The sequence below is a fragment of the Myotis brandtii genome, unplaced genomic scaffold (assembly GCF_000412655.1).
Source record: "Myotis brandtii unplaced genomic scaffold, ASM41265v1 scaffold244, whole genome shotgun sequence".
Classification (NCBI taxonomy): domain Eukaryota; kingdom Metazoa; phylum Chordata; class Mammalia; order Chiroptera; family Vespertilionidae; genus Myotis; species Myotis brandtii.
The window spans coordinates 2,951,706-2,970,169 of NW_005359225.1; the positions used below are offsets into that span (position 1 = coordinate 2,951,706).

The window sequence follows — 18,464 nt, forward strand, 5'->3', positions numbered from 1 at the left end:
GCCAGGGACCCGCCACCCTCGCTGGGCCCAGGACCCCAGGCGCACGCCCGCGTTCCCCAGGCCTAGCTGCTCACGATCTTGTTCTGGTCCGTGACGAACTCGTCTATGTTTTCCAGGTAAAGCTGGTCCGCCATGGTCTGAGCTCCGCACGCCGCCACAACCGCAGCTCCCGCCGGCGGGAAACGTCTTTCCTCCCACCCGGATCCCGGGTCGTTTCCCACGGCAACCGCGGCGACGCGCTACGGTGGCCGGCCGAGGGCCAAACTAGTCTCGGAGACAGTGCAGGCGAAGTAGGCGGGGTCCGCGGGAGCGGGCGGAGGAGAGGAGCTCAGACAACGGGCGTGGTCCGCAGGGTCGGTGTGTGGAGCCCTGATTTCCAGTCTCACCTCGGCCGCTTCGTGACACCTGACCTCTAGGAGCCACAGCCTCTCTACCTACAAATTGGCAAAATAATCCTTGACCTTTCATATCTTGATTAAACAAGTATTTGTCAAGTTACCTATTCTATTCCAGGCACTTCTTAGGCAATGGGTTTCAGAGCAGTGAACAATAAAGAAATAAACAAGTAATTTTAGTAGAGTGATGCCAGCTGGGATAAAGCGCTGCTTGTTATAATCCCTAAGAATTGAGAGATTAGGGAAGGTTTTTCCAGAGGGGGTGGGAGGGGCAGTGGTTCCTAGAGGCGGGAGCATTTGTTGGGAAGAGAAATGAGATCATTATGATTGAAATGTTGGCAGAAGAGACCAATGAGGAGAGATGAGACTTGGGCGACGCCTGCAAGGCTGTGTGAAGGGGCACAGGAACTTTATGCTAAGGAAGAGTCTTCAGGTTGAGGAGTTTCAACTAAAATTTCTCTTAACGTCAGCCAAATGTCCCTTAATAATTGACTTCAAAATAAGCCACTGTAGCTCCATAGGGCCGCATATTCCTTAGGGCCGCAGGCTCCAGAATTAGTCCCTGGAATTGAAACTGATTTTGATATTTGTTGTGACCTTACGTAAGTTATTTAACCATTGCACGCCTATTTCCCTGTCTATACGATGGAAATAATAATAGTACCCACTTCAGAAGTTTGTTGCATTCAAGACACACCAAAAGCCTAAGAAGCCAGGCACTGTTTTGGGTACTGGGGTGCTGGGCATACAGCTGTGATCAATAATACAGGAAGCCTGGTCACGTGTAGCTTGTGAAGAAACTTAAGTGAGGGATGGTAGTGGCTTAAAATAGGAAAATGGTGGTAAAAACTAAGAGAATCTAATGATTTGGGTTTTCTTTTTAGAAACCTGCTGATGAATTAGTTGAGTGGAATATAGGAATAACAGAAATTAAGGAAAATGCCTAGATTTGGAACCTAAATTTTTAGGTAAATGATGATACCTTTGGCTGCTAAAATGAGGAAGACTGAGAGAAAGAGCAGATGAGAAAATAAGTCTATTTGGCCAGAGTTATAAACAAGGTAATATACATAAAACCTTCACATCATGACTGCACACAATAAAAATCGATAACCGTTGGCTATACATTGCTATAGCCGTGTACACTGCACCAGGTGCTTTGAGGGTGAGATTTCACTTAATCCTCATAGCAACTCTGCAAATGGATTGTGTTTGCCCATATTTCATAAACTAGGTTGCCAAGGCTTAAAGAGGAGATGTGGATTTTTTAGGTCACAGCCTAATGTGGTAATTAATGCTGGAACTGACACTCATTTCTTGTCATTGCTCCACAGGAGTGGGCTATAAGTCAAGTTAACTGACCAGAGTGTCCATACTGTCCCCCACATCAACAGAAGCAAGTAATACAGTATAGAGTACCTGGCCCAACTTGGTCCTAAATTGCCACTATTAAAAGATTGCATGATTTCTAGAGGCCAGATTAGTGGTTACCCTTGTGAGGGTAAACTGAAAGGCTTCTGAGAAAAGGGTAACATTCTGGTTCTAGAACTGGGTGCTGGTCTCATGGTATGTTGAGTTTGTGAAAATGATTTTAATTGTACACTCTGACACCTATAGTTTTCTGTATGTATGTTCACACCAATAAGAAGTTTAAGAAAAGTTTAAGTAGTTAAATATCTTAACTACTATGCCAAGCCTTCTTAAACCAAGAAAATAGAAAATTGGTACATGTGTTAGAAAGTATGTGTTTAGACCGGCTGGTGTGGCCCAGTGAGTGGTTCAGCATCAACCCATGAGCCAGGAGGTCACAGTTCGATTCCCGGTCAGGGCACATGCCCAGGTTATGGGCTCAATCCCCAGTAGGAGCGATGCAGGAGGCAGCCGATTAATGATTCTCTCTCATCATTGATGTTTCTATCCCTCTCTCCCTCTTCCTTCCTCTCTCTGAAATCAATAAAAACATTTAAAAAAAAATAAATAGAAGGCTGACATCCCAGAAGTAATTGACATCGAGAGTCTAATCATTCTGACAGGGCATGGGGTGGAAAATATGGATGGAACTCAATACTGGGGAAAGAGTGAGGTCAACCTCTATGTAGGCAGGATCTCCAGACGTCGAGTCAGGGAGGAGAGCCAGGCCTCTGACCAGGAAAGGAGGCGTACAGGAGCAGCTCAGGAGCTCCACAGGTCTCTGGGGATAATATTCCAGGCAGGGAGCAGGTCAGAGCTAAGGAGTACTAGATTAAGAATTATGACTTGGGAGCCTCATAACTGCCCAAGGGTCATTACAGAGTTTCAGGGTCCCCAGACTTGTTAAGTGGTGTTTAGTACTATATCATTCAGACATTCATTCATCAAACACGACTCAAGGCCTCTTGTCTACCAGACCCTATCTGACCGACTGTTGGGAGCACAGCATGGTTTTCATGCCCGGGGAATTCTGTCTGTGTGGAGTAAACAGCAATATAGTGTGAGGGAAGCACAGAGTACATGGGAACACAACAGGGGCAACCAGCCTGGGGATCAGAGGAAATGTGGGGGGAATTGGACTCAGGGTCTCCAGGATTAGGTTCCATGTATTCCCTTCTTTCGCTTTATGCAAAATATACAACAAAGTAAACAACACACGTGTCACTATTTCCTCTTTTTAAAAAATATTTCTTTTATTGATTTCAGAGAGGAAGGGAGAGGGAGAGAGAGATAGAAACATCAATGATGAGAGAAAAACATTGATTGGCTGCCTCCTGCATGCCCACCCTGGGGATCAAGCCCGAGACCCGGGCATGTGCCCTTGGCTGAAATCGAACCCAGGACCCTTCAGTCCGCAGGCCGACACTCTATCCACTGAGCCAAACCAGCTAGAGGTCCTCTTTTTTTTTTTTAAAGCTGTTGTGTGAGAACATGTGTACCTTGTACAGACCTTGTAGACACAAGGTACATTGTCTTGTAGAATGTACAACCACCAAGGCCAGGACATGTCAACCTTCCTGACAGCGGGGTAGGCAGGAGTCCAAGCAAAGTTGAGATAAGCCTCCAGGCACTGTTCTAAAACACCTTATCAATTCTATAAAAATCAGTAGAAAACAGTTACCGAAACAAAGCGGGTGGGCCAAGAGAGCACTCAGACACCGCTCCCCCTGTTTCATACCCACTACCACCCACTGCAACCCACGTGCACACTCACACCCCAGCTGGTATATTCCTCGGCTCAGTCACCAGAGGTTCACACTGCTACCTCGGTTGCCTTGGACATTCAGAAAAAGAGCAGTGACCTCCCCCATCTTGCAGTTGCTTTGTATATTGTTCTCCTTCCTCCATTTCCTTGGGGGCTGGTAGGGCGTTTTGGAGGGGCGAGGGGAAAAGTGAAGTTAATTGGAAATTGGTCAGGAGAAGTTTTATCTGAAGCAAGCACACAACCTCTGAATTATTAAAATTGAAGGTTGGGGTTTGGGGTGCTGGCATTCGGTGCTGGAAAGCAGCATCCGGTCCTTTACTCAGAGACCGTTGCTCTCTGGCTGCCAGCACTGCTGGTCGGGAAGACTCCTGAGAAAATGCCATGTGGCCTCAGCGTTAGCATCCTGTAAGGAAGGGGCAGAGGCCCTTCCAGACACAGTCTTGATGGAGTGGGCTGCTCTTTTTGCCTCGTTGTCTCTCGCCTGGCATCACTGCATCTCTAGGACTGTTCTGTTTTCTTCTGTCTTAATCCGAGTTCCAGCTTCTTCATAATTTTAGTTTAAAAACAGTTGTAGGCTGCCTTGGCTCGTCTCTACCACCACCTCTGTCTTTTGCCCTGTCACTGCAGATTTTCTCAATAATTTCTCATTTTGACATTCCTAAGTGGTTGAACCTGATTTGCTCGGCTTATGTCAGGTTTTTGGTTTTTTAAATCTCAGACTATCAATACCTATCTATTTCAGCATACTGAGCAGCCACTGGACAGGTTCCTCATAGATAGGTGCTCCTTCATTCATTCTTTAATTGTTCATGGAGTTCCTTCCACTAACTCACTATATATATGAGACACCGGAAAATAGAAGATACATATGGTGCTGATTAGAAACAGGTAAGTTCACAGTTACAAGATCATGTTATAACAGGGTGCACCCACTAGAGACGTCCAGTAGGCTGTGGGAAATGTCTGTGCTCAGATGCAGAGTGTGATTGGGTGTCCACAACATACAGACGGTAACAGGCCATCGGAGGGGAAGACTAGATCACTCAGGGACAGAGTTGAAGGCAGAACCCCAGGGAACATCACAAGTTAAGGGACAAGCATAAAAGGAAAGGCCTGCACAGGGAACTGAGAGGAAGCAGCAGCACTGGGAGGGGCTGGTGTGGAAACCAAAGGAGAAGCGAGTTTCAAGGAGGGAGTTATGGACAGTGTAAAATGCTTCCCCAAAATGGTGTTGGGTAGGGACTGGACTGGCAGAGATGCACTGAATTTGGCAATTGGGAGGCCTCTGGTGACACTGGCCTGAGGAGCGAGAGGCACAGAAACCAGACTGCAGTGAGTTACGGAGTAAGGAAGAGTGAGAAGAGGAACTGAAAATAGAGGGTAGAGCCCACGCTGGCGGATTAAGTATGTGTAAATGGAGAAGTGGGTGGAGAGAGGGTGTTCATGAACTTCACAACATGTCTGCCTGAGTGATAGGGGTGGGAGGTGATGATGGGCGTTTGTTTTAGAAAACAGTATGACAGCCATTCTGGGGTCTTTTCCATCTAGAATGTCCTCGATCGGGGATGCCTCAGACACTGCAGGCTAGAATCTGCAGGAGGAGGGCATGTAGCAGACCCTCAGTTCCCAGGGATGGAAGTTCTTCAAAGACCTTTTCATCCTGGATTCCCAGCTCCCACTGTGGCCACAGCTGGCATGGATGGGTAGGCCCTTGGCAAATATTTGTTGACTGAATAACTGAATGGCTGAATAAGCTGAATGAATGGATGGATGAAATTGAATTAAATTTTGTTCTGCTCTATAATCCCTTTTGTTGATCTACAGAATAGTGTTTGTGGAAGGTGTTGTCTACCTTTCATTCCACCACTGAACTTGTTACATAGTCTGTTATCAGCTTGAGCATTAATGATAAGCTAAACCGGGGAAATACAGCTTCCTTCAAAGGCCCAGTGATTAATGGGGGGACGGAGGGACCTTTTATAGATAAAAGTTCAGACCAAGCCCAGGTCCTAAACAGCCTTGAGAGAGGCAAAGAACACTGTTGCTGGAGACTCCCAAGGGGGAATTCAGACATCCCTACATGTATAACCTTAATACTCAGTGTTTTAGCTGTAAACACTCCATGCATTTGGGGTGGACTAATTTGAATTATCTTAACTTTGAATATTTTCTTCCAAGACTTTAGAGTAAAAGACAAAATCAGATGGTAGACTTCCCCTAAACTAGTTCTTTTCACTTCCCCTTTCTCAGTCCCACAAAGAGATGCCTTCATCACACCACTGATCACTCTCTGCTTGCCCTATTTCAGATGCTCCCTATTAGCAGTCTTAAAAAAACAAAACAAAACAAAACATTTTTCTTCTTATAAAGGTTTCTGTGCTTCTCTGTTCCAATCCGCTGCCGCCACCCCCATCCATTCATCTGTAACACCTGTTCCACGATGGTGTTTCTAAAAGATATGATGATGTTACCCTCCACTCCAACCACAGTCCAGCAGCTGCACTGAATAAAGACCTCTTACCCTGGTGCCAGCCAATTCATCACTAGAAACCACAACCCCGAATGGACACACCTGGAAAACTGCTGAATATTCTATTAAGATATTTCCCTGGGACCTCTCCTAAGATTTCCGCCCTTAAAACCCTTAGGATGGAGGGCCCAGTGCTCTCTCCCTCCAGGGAGCACACTCATGCCTTTCCCTTCCCTCTCCATTTTCCTCTCCCTTCTCCTTCTCCCTCTCCCTCCCTGGGCACATTACCATTAGCTTCCTCACTCCCAAGCTCCCAGGGCCCTTCCTTTATGCTAGAACTTGTTCACTAAGCCCATTTCTTCTCGGAATTACGTCTTCTACCTCTGTGATTTACCCAATAAATGTTCTCATAAGTAAATAAAATCAAGTAGGTAGGTGTCTTTTCTGACTCCAAGGACAGTTGAGGACTTTTTCTCTTCGCTCCCATAACCTTAAAGCTTCTCTCTATCAAATGTGATTGTAATGTCAGTTTGACTGTTTCCTGTACTAAGTGAAGTGTTCTTAAGGGAAGGGATGGTGTGTTACTTATCACATAGCTGGTGTTCAGTGAATGTATTGAGTGAATAACTGAATGAATGGCTCAGTCATTTAATAAGTCTGAACTGAGTGCCCACCATGTGTTTGGTATAATGCTACCCACTACGGGGGCCACAAAAGAAATGCAAGATATGTACGAAGTGTTCAAGGAATTGTTAGTTAAGTTGGAGAAACAAGATCTACTCAGGAAAACTGATTAGAGGACAAAGTAACAAAGGATTAAGCTGCTGAAGAACACAGGACACGCAGATCTCTGTTCTGATTCTGGCTGTACGTCCTTGGGAAAGGTACCTGACCCTTCTGACTTTAGTTTCCACATCTGTAAAATGGAGATAACAGTCAGACATATGAAGTCCTAGTGGAAAATAGTGCTAATAACTAAACAACACCTCTCATCTGGACAGAAGTTTGTAAAGCTGATTTTACATCCTTTTCTCCTTTGATCAACTCTGTGAGATACATAGACGGGGACTGTAGTTTAGCAGCTATGGTAGCTTGTAAAAACGACTAGAAATTATTCCCTTCCTTCTGTCTACACCTTTTGAAAGGGTCCTTCCAAACTGACTCTGGTTTGGCTTGGACTAGAAGAAACATGCCCGAGGGTGGGGACTTGCCTTCTCTTGTTGCACCTGGAATCCTGAGACCACTGAGTGAATAAGCCTTAGCGAGGCTGCTGGAGGGCAAGAGGCCACATGGAGGGAACCAAGGTGCCCAGACAACAGTCAGCCAGTGACTGCCCATCACTAGATACAGGAGGAAGGCCATGCTCGGTCATCCAGCCACTACATGACTTGATAGCTGACCATAGACCCATGATGGACCCCAGAGTAGATCTGCTGAGCTGGCCAAGATTAGACAACCTATAGAATTATAAGCTAAATAAAATGGTCATTGTTTTAAGATACTATGTTTAAGGGTGAGTCATTTTACAGCAAAAGCTTGCTGATACAAAGAGAGTAGTAAAGCTTTGTAGCTGAGCAGACTGGGTTTTAATTCCAGCTCTGCCACTTACTAGCTGTGTGGCTTTGGGCAAACTATTCCATCTTTCTGAACTTCAGTGTCCCCATCTCAATAACGGGGTTAATGGCAGTGCCCATCTCCTGGGGAGATGTTAGAAATTAGCTCATGTGCTGTTTGGCTCAGCAGACTGCCTCATACAGGGAGCCATTGTTCTGATGAGTAAACTAAACTCCCAGAAGTTTAGTGACCCTCCGTCTCCCTGATCCCCCCCCCCCCCCCCCCCCCCCCCAAAAAGCCCCACTACACATGTCAAGAAAAGGACTGAACCTGGGACTCTCATTGGGACTTCTTGACCCCCGCTCAGTCTAAGATTCCTAATAGAATAGTAGGGGAGACTGGCTGTGGGTGGGGAAGGGCATTCAATGCCCGCCTGGTGACAGATTGCCTCATGTCTAGTCTCAATATGAAGCCAAAATAGGCTGGAGTTAATAAATGATCAAACTGAAGGTTTATCAAGATTAATCTGGTAGCACAAAGTACAACTCATTGGCAGGCATTGGAAGTTCCACTCCTTCAATCTCTGGATCCCAGGTCTCCCCAATTCTGTTGTCTTTCTCTACTGTTTCCCACAACTTAGCTCACAATTCTGTAGGTTGTCTAATCTTGGCCAGTTCAGCTGACCTACTCTGGGTCCCTCATGAGTCTATGGTCAGCTATCAAGTTGAGTAGTGGCTGGATGACCTAGCATGGCCTCACTCCCGTATTTAGTGATGGACAGTCTCTGGCTGACTCTTTTCTCTGCATTTTCTTACCTTAGCACTTGCCACACTCCTGGAGCTCTGCAACAGCCTCCAACCTCCTTTGGTGTCTCCCACGCCAATCCGTTCTCTTCTCCCCACACTCTTTTCCAGATACATTTTGGGCTTTGTGCCAGCACATTTCTGATGCTCACCAGAGGACAGATTTGCTCGTGGGCTCTACCCAGCAGCTGGCTAGATGGCTTCTGGGTATTGGGATGAAAGATTTCCATGTGTCAGACACCTCATCCATAAAATGAGGGGCCCACAACAAGGCCTTCCAGATCTGGCCCTGTCAGACAGAGGGTGGCGCCTGAACACTAAGAAATGATTGGCAGGAATATACCGTCAACGAGCAGCAGAGGGCAGCATCACCTCTCCTTTTGTCATCTCCCATTAGCTGCTGGTGCTCCTTCTCACAGGAAGAATAGTAATGGAGGTAGGACCTCAACAACCGATAGAAAACACTTTGTGGACCCAACATTAATTGAATTGATTGTCTGGATTTAAAGAATAGGGGGGTTTCACATTAAAATCATGTTCCAGGCTTTATTTATTAATCCAACATCTAGCTGCTATGTTTTGCCAGGGCATGTGCTGTACTGCGGACTTTAGTCCTTATCATTCCCTATGGTCTCCCCAATACTTAGGCCATGAGTCCTTTGCCACTGGTCAAAGTATTCATACTGTTATTTTTCTTAAACCTTTTTCTTATAGGTGAAATATTTCTTGACCTTGTCTTCAAAACAAAAAGGGTCGGGGAAATGGCTAGATTGAGAGGACCACAAGTTTTTTTAAAAGGGAGGGAAGAAGAACCCATCTTTTGCAAAAATGAAGTAAGCACAGTGTGACTGTTGAAAGAACACAACCTAATAAGCCATTATGAAAATTAAGCACAGTAAGAACTAAGAAGATGACTGTGGAAGATGTGAGATGAAAAAGCAACAACATGAAAGAAAGGATTAAAATCTCAACAGAAGGTATTCTTTTGAACACAAATGTTTCTGTTATAAACTATAATTAAATGGAATAAATTATAAGTGAATAGAATAAAATAGGTGAAATGGTGACACCCTACATAGGTGTTACTGTCTCATGCTATATCCTCTGCTTTTCCATACACCCAGAGGCCATGGAGCTTGACAAACATTAGTTCAGTTGATGAAAGGAAGTGTAGTGTAGGGGAAAGAATATCAAATTGTGATGGAGAGTCGTAGATTCTGGTCCCAGCTGTACCACTGACTGGCTATGTGACCTTGGGCAAGTCACTTATCCTCTCTGGATCTCATTCTGAACATCAAAGTAGGGAGAAAGCAAAACTCAAGATTTTGAAAGTTAACTGGGAAGTTTCTCACATTAGCCAATTACAGCCCTTTTGTTCTGGGGTGAAGAACTTGGCCCCAAGGGAAAGGTGAAAAGACCTCATGGTTATAAAAAACAGAAATCAATTTTGGCTGATTTGAATAAGAAATAAATTTGTTATCTTCTGTATCTCATTAAGTCACCAGAAAGCCCATTTTAAAATGGGCAGAAAATGAAAGCATATATCCACACACTTATACACAAATGTTATAACAGTATTATTCATAATAGCAAAAATGTGGAAGACACCCAAATATCCACCAACAGACAAATGGGTGTGCAGGAAGCTGATCGATGTTTCTAACTCTCTATCCCGCTCCCTTCCTCTCTGTAAAAAAATCAATAAAATTTTTAAAAAAATAATAAAATAAAATGGGCAGAAAATGAAAGCATATATCCACACACTTATACACAAATGTTATAACAGTATTATTCATAATAGCAAAAATGTGGAAGACACCCAAATATCCACCAACAGACAAATGGAGAAACAGAATTTGGTATACAATGGACTGTTACCTGGCCATAAAAAGGAATGAAGTACTGACACAAGCTACAATATAGATGAACCTTGAAAACATTATACGAAATGTAATAATCCAGTTACTAATGATTATATACTATATGATTCTAGTCAAATGTAAGTCCAGAACAGATAAACTTATAGCCAGAAGTGAAAGGGCCAGATATTTGCTTTCCCAGCCCTCCCTTGCAGCTAGGGTATGCACATAGGATCTACGCTCTATCAGTCAGGTACATTCTCCCAGAACTTAGAATATGACACTTGTGTTGCAAAGAAGCAGGGACAATGGAGAGAGTTTACCTTGGCAGTGGTAGGGCAGTGGCAGTAACACCTAGGTTTCTTGGCAGCAATGCCAGCAAAGTGAGTGGTGGCCTCTGGGTCCGGTGTTCAGGGCAGGGGTAGAGGTGGCAGGGGTGCAATTATTGAATTGGTTCTGTAGCATGATGTGGGCGGAGGTTGTCCCTGCCTTGCCTCCCTTTGTTTCTGCCAATTTTTAAAACCGCTTTGCACATTGAGATATAATTCACATCCCATCCAATGCACCCACTTAAAATAGACAATTCACTTTTTAGTATATTCATCAGTATGTGCAATCATCATCAGAGTCCATTTTAGAACATTTTTATTATCTTAAAAAGAAACCCTATACCTTTATTATTCCCCCACCTCCTTACCCCTCCCTAGTCCTGGGAAACAACTAATCTTTCTGGCTATAAATTTATCTGCGTGTATGTGTTTTGAGAGCCACCTACATGCACATTCACAGTCACACACACTTACACTCACACACACATACTTTCAGATAGTCACATCCATTCCCACACTCCACTTAGCCCAGAGGCTGCCCTCAGAAGCAGTTGAATTGCGTGTGTCATTACAGGGTTCTAGATAAGAGAGCCAACCCCACAAGCACCCCTAGGGGAGCACCTAATCTGATCATCTGATTCCTTCGTTGGACAAATGAGAAAACTGAGGCTCAGAGAGGAAAGAGACTTGTCTAGGTCACGCCTTCATTAGTTGCATCCTTTCCCAGAGAGTCAGTCTTCATTTCTTTTACCCCTTTTACGTCACCCAAGTCCTTCTGGGTTCCCTGAAAGGAACTGAGGGCCTGGGGCCCGATGACAAGGAAGGAGTTGCTGAGGGAGGTCACTGTCCACTGGGCAGAAGGAATCCTCCAGACCAGAGTATTGCTGAACACTTGGAAGCTGGGAAGTCAGCCAGCGTTTCATCTTTTGTTTTTTCCTCCTGGGGCTTCCTGTCCCAGAGGTGGATGGAGAGAGGTCATGGGGGACTTCCTGACTTCAACAAATAAACCTTTCCGTTGTCGTTGGGGAGGCAGTACTTTCAGGCCTGGCAGACCAGGTTAATGGGCAGTAACAGACAGAGACAGCAATATTGCCTGCAGAGGTGGCTCACCCCTAGTTCCATCAAAGGTGCCAGCAAGAGGAGGCTATGCACAGGGCTGGGGTCAAAAAGATGGTCATGTGGGAGGCCAGAACTGACTGTCTATTGTAGGGGTGGGTGAGGTGAATGGTAACTGTGTGGGGGAGAAAACATCAGAGAATGTGAAGTTGGAAGGTACCTCAGAGTTCTTCTAGTTTGTTCTCTGCAGATTCCCAGTGCTCAGAACAGTTCCCGACACATAATAGAGGCTCAATAAACATTTACTCAATAAACGAGTGAATCTAGTCCAGCACTTTCATTTAACCGAGCCAGGGAAGAAAAGCCCAGAATGGAAAAGAAAGTGTCCCAAGGACACACTGAGTTAGTTAGTATCAGAGCCCAGACTAGAGCTGAATTCCACAGGCCCAGAATGGAAAATAAAGTGTCCCAAGGACACACTGAGTTAGTATCAGAGCCCAGACTAGAGCTGAATTCCACACCAATGTTCTTTCTACTGGGTGACAATCAGTGCAAAGGAGATTAGGGGACTTCTGGGAAACCACTCAGAGAGCTTGACATGTCCCCTTGAAGTTTGGGGATCATAGACACAGAGTTTGACACATGTTGGAGGAACTTCAGGATGAGAGACTGATAAAACTTTGTAGGACAAAGAGAGAGATGATTGTGCTGAGAGCCAGCTGTTCTCCCACCGGCCATAGGGCAAATATAAATGTGGCCTAGGGACTGATGTGGACCTACAAGAAGGGAGGTGACCTGGGATTTTAAGTCTGGGCATGGCATTACTCAACTCTCTGTCAGGGTCTCTCTAGGCTGGTCTGGGGCTCAGGGTCTTCTTTCAAGCTCACTGGTTATTGGCAGAATTCAGTTCCTTGTGGCTGTGGGACAGAGGTCCCTATTTTCCAACTGGCTATCAGCTGAAGACCCCTCTCGGCTCCCATAGACCACTCACAATACTTTGCCATGTGGCCTCTTGTTATAGACTGAATATTTGTGTCCCACCCTCTCCAAATTTATATGTTGAAGCCCTAACCCCCAATGTGAATGGCATTTGGAAATGGGTCCTTTGGAAGTTAAAATTAAGGTTAAGTGAGGTCATAAAGGTGGGGACCCTGGTCCAACAGGAGTAGTCTATAGATATAAAAGCCTAAGCAACCATTCGACTGTTCAACCAGTAGCTATGACGTGCACTGACCACCAAGGGGCAGATGCTCAAAGCACAGGCATGGAAACATGGAACAGACTGATGAATCTCAGAGGGAAGGGTGGAGCAGGGAGGGAGGGAAGAGAATAACCAAAGATCTTATATGCATACTAGAGGCCCGGTGCACAGATATGTGCACCGGTGGGGTCCCTCAGCCTGGCCTGCGGGGACCGGGCCTCTAGTATCCTTATAAGAAGAGACATCTTAGCATGCTCTGTGGGCCATGAGCATACAGAGAGAAAGTAGTCATCAAAAAGCCACGAAGAGAGCTCTTACCCAAAATTGACCATGCTGACACCCTGATCTCAGACTTCCAGCCTCCAAATCAATAAGAAAATAAATTTCTGTGTGTAAGCCCCTCAGTCTGTGGTATTTTTCTATGACAGCCTGAGCTAAGTACCTCCCCATTCAGTTCCTAACACAAATGTTTGCTTTCTTCCAGACCAGACAGAGTACATCTCTCTGACTTTACCTTCTTATTAATACTTAACCGGAATTGGAGAAATTTCATTAACTGAACAATAAAACAAACAAAATGAACAGACCAAAAACTTAGGGAATTTGCCTAAGACTTCATCTAGTGGCAAGGAAAGTCCTATTTAGTAACTTGAATTTTAGAAACTGGTAGGAAAAATAAGGTATCTACCTGCAACAGTATGAGCCCAGGTCATTCAACAAACTAGTTATGCTTACATTGTAACAGAGGAGGTACAAATACAATAACATAAGTCCACAGCATAATAACAAAAACATAATAGTTTAGGAATTAGCCGTAGGAGAGGAATTCCCAGACTGGAAGTTGGGAGATGGAATTGTAGTCCTGATTCTTCACTGATCACTTCAGTTGCAGTGTGGAATGTATACAAGACAAACTACCTACAGACAAAAATGGACAAATGATAATAATGTAAACAGGCAGTTCATAGAAGAGGAAATGCAAATGAACAATAAACATATGAAAAAATGCTCAAACAATTATTTGTCAGGAAAATGCAAATTTTAAAAAATAGGATAGTTTGTCAACAATATGTCTGACAATAAAATAAATGTTTGACAATATCCAGCCCTTGTTAACAAATAAGGAAATGGATATCATTACACATTGCTGGTAGAGGTATATCATTATACTTAAAGTGTCCAGTTTCAATAAAAAAAATTATGAGACCTGCAAAGAAACAGGAAAGTATACTTTATACACTGTTTTATTTTTAAAGCAGCCAACAGAAATTGCCTCTGAGAAGGTCTAACAAGACTTCAAAGAAGCTATTATGTTTCATGGACTCAATGTTCAGCATCCAAAATTCAAAGAACTCAAAAGAAACATGCTTAAAGAAGCAAAGGAGGAGTGATGACAAAGTCTCATCACATTGAAAATGTTAACAAAGAGACAGAAATTATAAAAAAATAACCAAATGGAAATTCCTGGGTTGAAAAGTACAATAAGTGAAATGAAAAATTCATGAGAGTGGCTCAACGGTAGATTTGACTGAACTTGAAGACAGATTTATAGGGATTATGCAATTTGAAGGACAGAGAGAAAGAAGAATAAAGAAAAGTGAACAGATCTTCAGAGAAATGTGGGACACTATTACGTACAACAACATTTATGGAGTACCAGAAGGAGAGAAAAGAGCAAAAGAATTATTTGAAGAAATAATGGCTGAAAATATCACATATTAGATCAAAAACATTCATCTACACATCCAAATAGCCCAAGTGAAACCTAAGAAGGGCAAATAAATAGAAAGAGATCCACACTCAAGTTTATCATAGAAAAAAAAAATGCTGAAAGACAAACAGATCCTGGGAAGATTAACAGTTGACTACTTGTAAGATTTAATGGAAGCCAGAAGTCAGTGGAATGGCATATTCAAAGGGCTAAAAGTAAAAAATTGTCAACCAAGAACTTATATCCAGAAAAACTATCTTTTATAAATGAAGGTGAAATAGAACATTCCCAGAGAAATAAAAGCTGAGAGAAGTTTTAGCTAGCAGAGCCACCTTACAAGAAATTCTCAAGTAAGTTCTTTAGCTTGAAAGCAACTCTCACCCAGATGGTAATTCAAATCCACATTAAAAATAATAATAATAATAAAAAGCACTAATAAAGGTAATTGTTACTTCTTATAACTGATTTTAAAAGCAATTGTATTAAGCAATACTCATATTTCTTAAGTAAGACATGAAAGCTAAAACAAACAAAAAAGATAAAATTGCTATCTTCAAAATTAAAAATGCCTGTGCTTCAAAGGACATCATCAAGGAATTGAAAACCCGACACACAGAATGGAGGCATCAAATAGTTCCTTCCACTCCTATCATTTTCTAATGTGAGTACTATTCTTATTTATTATTGTTTTGCTTTTGCTTTTATATTTATGAGCAGATTCTGACTCTCCTCGAGGGCAGGAAATGGGTCTCAGTCATTTTAGCATGGTTCAGTGAGGACTCTGATAAATAATTGTTGATAGTGAAGATAGTCTGAACACACCACTGCAGGGAAAGAAAACTTCTAATAGAGGGATGGTTATACATGGACTTACTAGAGGACTTGGGAAACTTTGCCAGCATCTATTGTAATTTCCTGTGGGAGTCAGACAGGAGTTACCCTGGAGCCAGCTATGACTCCATCGATGTTAATAAATTATTATTATTGTAAAAACAATCTCACAGGCTAAGGAATCTTTCTTTCCTGATAACAATCTGCCTACTTTAGTTCCTAATAAAATGCTCTGCAAAGTCTAGACAAGAAGAAGGGCATTGGCCGTGGACTCCTGGGAGTAGCTGAAAGCAGATGCAATGATTTTTTGGTGGTGTCATAGCTAAATAACTCAGCACAAGGGTGGCACCATATAGACAGGTTTGTGAAACGAATGAATGCATGACACTTCGAGGGAAAATCATTCAAGGCCTGAAACAGAGTATGTAAGAGAAACCTTTAAAATAGAAAGTCTTCAGCCCCCATGAGAGAACATCAGGAAAGGATATAATAGTTGTCTTCAGGTCTTTCTATCCTGGGACCAGTGGTACTGGTTAAAGTTTAACTGATCTCTAAGAAAAAAAGCCCTTGTTTGTAGTTTAGCTAATTTAAATGGTATACATACTCCTTCAACGGCCAGTTTCAAACTACTAGCATGCACGCAGTCAGCTTTGAGAGTCAGTTCACTACTGCCTGCATCATAAAGTATTTCAACACTGGGGCACATGTGTGTGGCCACATGATGTTTACTTTCTTAGTTTATACCTCCCCTGGCTTTCTCAGTACTTTGCATTTTAAGCTCCATGATCTTATTAGCCTCCAGCCTTTTCCCAATGCTTAACTCTCCATGCCTTTAAAGACTCAGTTCAAGAATCACCTCCTTTGGCCCAGCCAGTGTGGCTCAGTGGTCACGGTTCGATTCCCAGTCAGGGCACATGCCCGGATTGTGGGATCGATCCTCAGTGGGGGGCATGCAGGAGGCAGCTGATTGATGATTCTCTCTCTCCCTCTCCCTTCCTCTCTCTGAAATCAATAAAACCATTTTTTTAAAAAAAGAATCACCTCCTTTGAAAGAAGTCATATTTTGACTATCCCAACTGGATTAGGTATCTCCTTTACACTCCTGCAGTCCCCAGATGTTCCCTATGTCACAGCACTGATCACCCTATATTGCTTTATTTGGTTGCCTCTCTTTTCTGCCCACCATGTAGTTCTGGTGGGAGCTGCCCATTACAATATACCTTCCCCTTAGTCCTGCCATAGGAGTGAAAGAAGCCATACAAAAATCATACATGCTACATGAATCCGTCTATATACAATTCTTGAAAATGCAAACTAATCTATAGAAAGCTGATTAGTGTTTGCTTGGGAACGATTGAAGGGGTCAGAGAAAGGGACTCCCAAGGGGCATAAGGACACTTCTTGGGGTAACAGAAATGTTCATTATCATGATTGCAATGATGGTGTCACAGGTGTATTCACAGTTTATTGTATGTCAACTATACCTCAATAAAGCATTAAAGAATAAAAAGTAAAATGAACCAATTCTGAGCCCTCCCCAATATCTCTAAGGGTTAGAAGGTATTTTACCTATTTTGAGCCAATGCAGGTTGCACTGAATTGTTGCAGCAGCTCTGCTGTGTCCCGTTTCTGACCATTGCCTTGGCCCCTGCTGTACTTACTCTGTTTCTGGCCCACTTTGCTCCTCACTGGACATCACACCCAGCTCCCCACTGCCCACCGCCCATCTCTAGCCTCCTTTTTCCCAAAGTGGCACTGACTCAGGCTATAACTGAAGAGTTGCAGGTGAGGGAGAGTGATTACATCACAGGCAAGAAGGAAATGGAATGTCAAATATTACTTTCCTAAAGATTTATTAGCCATCTCCTGTCAGAAAGATCGCCCCACTGGCTACATCTTCCTCCCTCTTTAAAATTTATACAGCTCTCCCCTCTCTGTTCTTAAGCTTCTTACCTTCGAGTCGCTCAAGCTCCCGTGAAGGGTACCTAGACTCTCATTATCCTCTTATACTATGTGTACCTTTCTTTGTTTTGTCCTCCCCCTCCAGATCATGCCCATTCAAGGGGTAAGAAAGAAAGGTTCACCTTGCACATCCAAAAAGGCTGATCACGGTATTTGTCTAGACAACTAAAATCTTGTCTCTAATGATGAATATAGCAGTCACTAGAAGACAAACATGACTATGGTAGGTTTTGTCTTCAATGTCCATATTTTCCCCCTTCTTGCTTTAATTCATGAAGATATACTACAATAAATGTAATCTCAGGAAATGCCTTGCTCCGAGAAGCTTAATCCAGCCACAGGTCTCATGTCAATATTCTGGCTACAACTATAGACGCACAGAACGTGAAAGATAGGTAGGATTTCACCAAGCACCATTCCACGTATTTCCACCCCATTTTACAGAGTGTGAGGCCCATATAGCTCAAATGACTTGTCCAAATAGGACAGGGGTTGGAGCCCAACTCTCCTGACTCCATTCAATTCCATTCAATAGGACAAACACTTCAGTGAGGCCCTGGGAACCCGGCCAAGGAAAAGGAGTGGTGGGGTTTTCTAGGAAGGGGCTCTGGATGGAGGTGACTTCACTGGGTGTGAGCTGAGAGCCAGAGAACATTCGATTGTTCCCAGACCCCAGATAATCTGTCCCCATCCCCCACCCCAGCGGGTGTGTCCTGGTTAAACTGACCCTGTATGATACAAAGCTAGATTAAATTCCTGCAATCCATGAGGCCAAGCAAAGGTGGCCAAACCCTCAGGAGGAGAGTTTAATTCTGGTAAGAATTGTTAAAAGGCAGGCAGGATTTCCATAGGTGGAGTTGTCAGGGTGTGAGTATTTGGGGTAATGGTCACAAGCAAAGGCCATTTACGTGGGTGAGAGTTAGGTTTGAATCCCAGCTTAGTCATTTGAATAAATTCCATTCACCTCTCTGAGCTTTCTTCTCTTCTCTTCTCTTCTCTTCTCTTCCCTTCCCTTCCCTTCCCTTCCCTTCCCTTCCCTTCCCTTCACTTCCCTTCTCTTCTCTTCTCTTCTTTCTTTCTCTCTCTCTCTCTATCTCCCTCTCTCTCTCTCTCTCTCT

The 18,464-nt window shown here is 43.6% G+C and overlaps 1 protein-coding gene across 2 annotated transcripts in view; it reads right to left on the bottom strand.

Annotated features, from left to right (window-relative positions):
- POLD3 (polymerase (DNA-directed), delta 3, accessory subunit) overlaps positions 1 to 240 on the bottom strand; it is a 59,139-nt gene extending 58,899 nt beyond the window's left edge. For both annotated transcript variants that reach the window (XM_014540420.1, XM_005867073.2), the window contains exon 1: positions 75 to 240. In XM_014540420.1, coding sequence (XP_014395906.1) covers positions 75 to 134 — 60 coding nt within the window. In that variant the 5' untranslated portion in view covers positions 135 to 240. The remainder of the gene's footprint in view (positions 1 to 74) is intronic.
- Between the last annotated feature and the right edge of the window lie 18,224 nt (positions 241 to 18,464).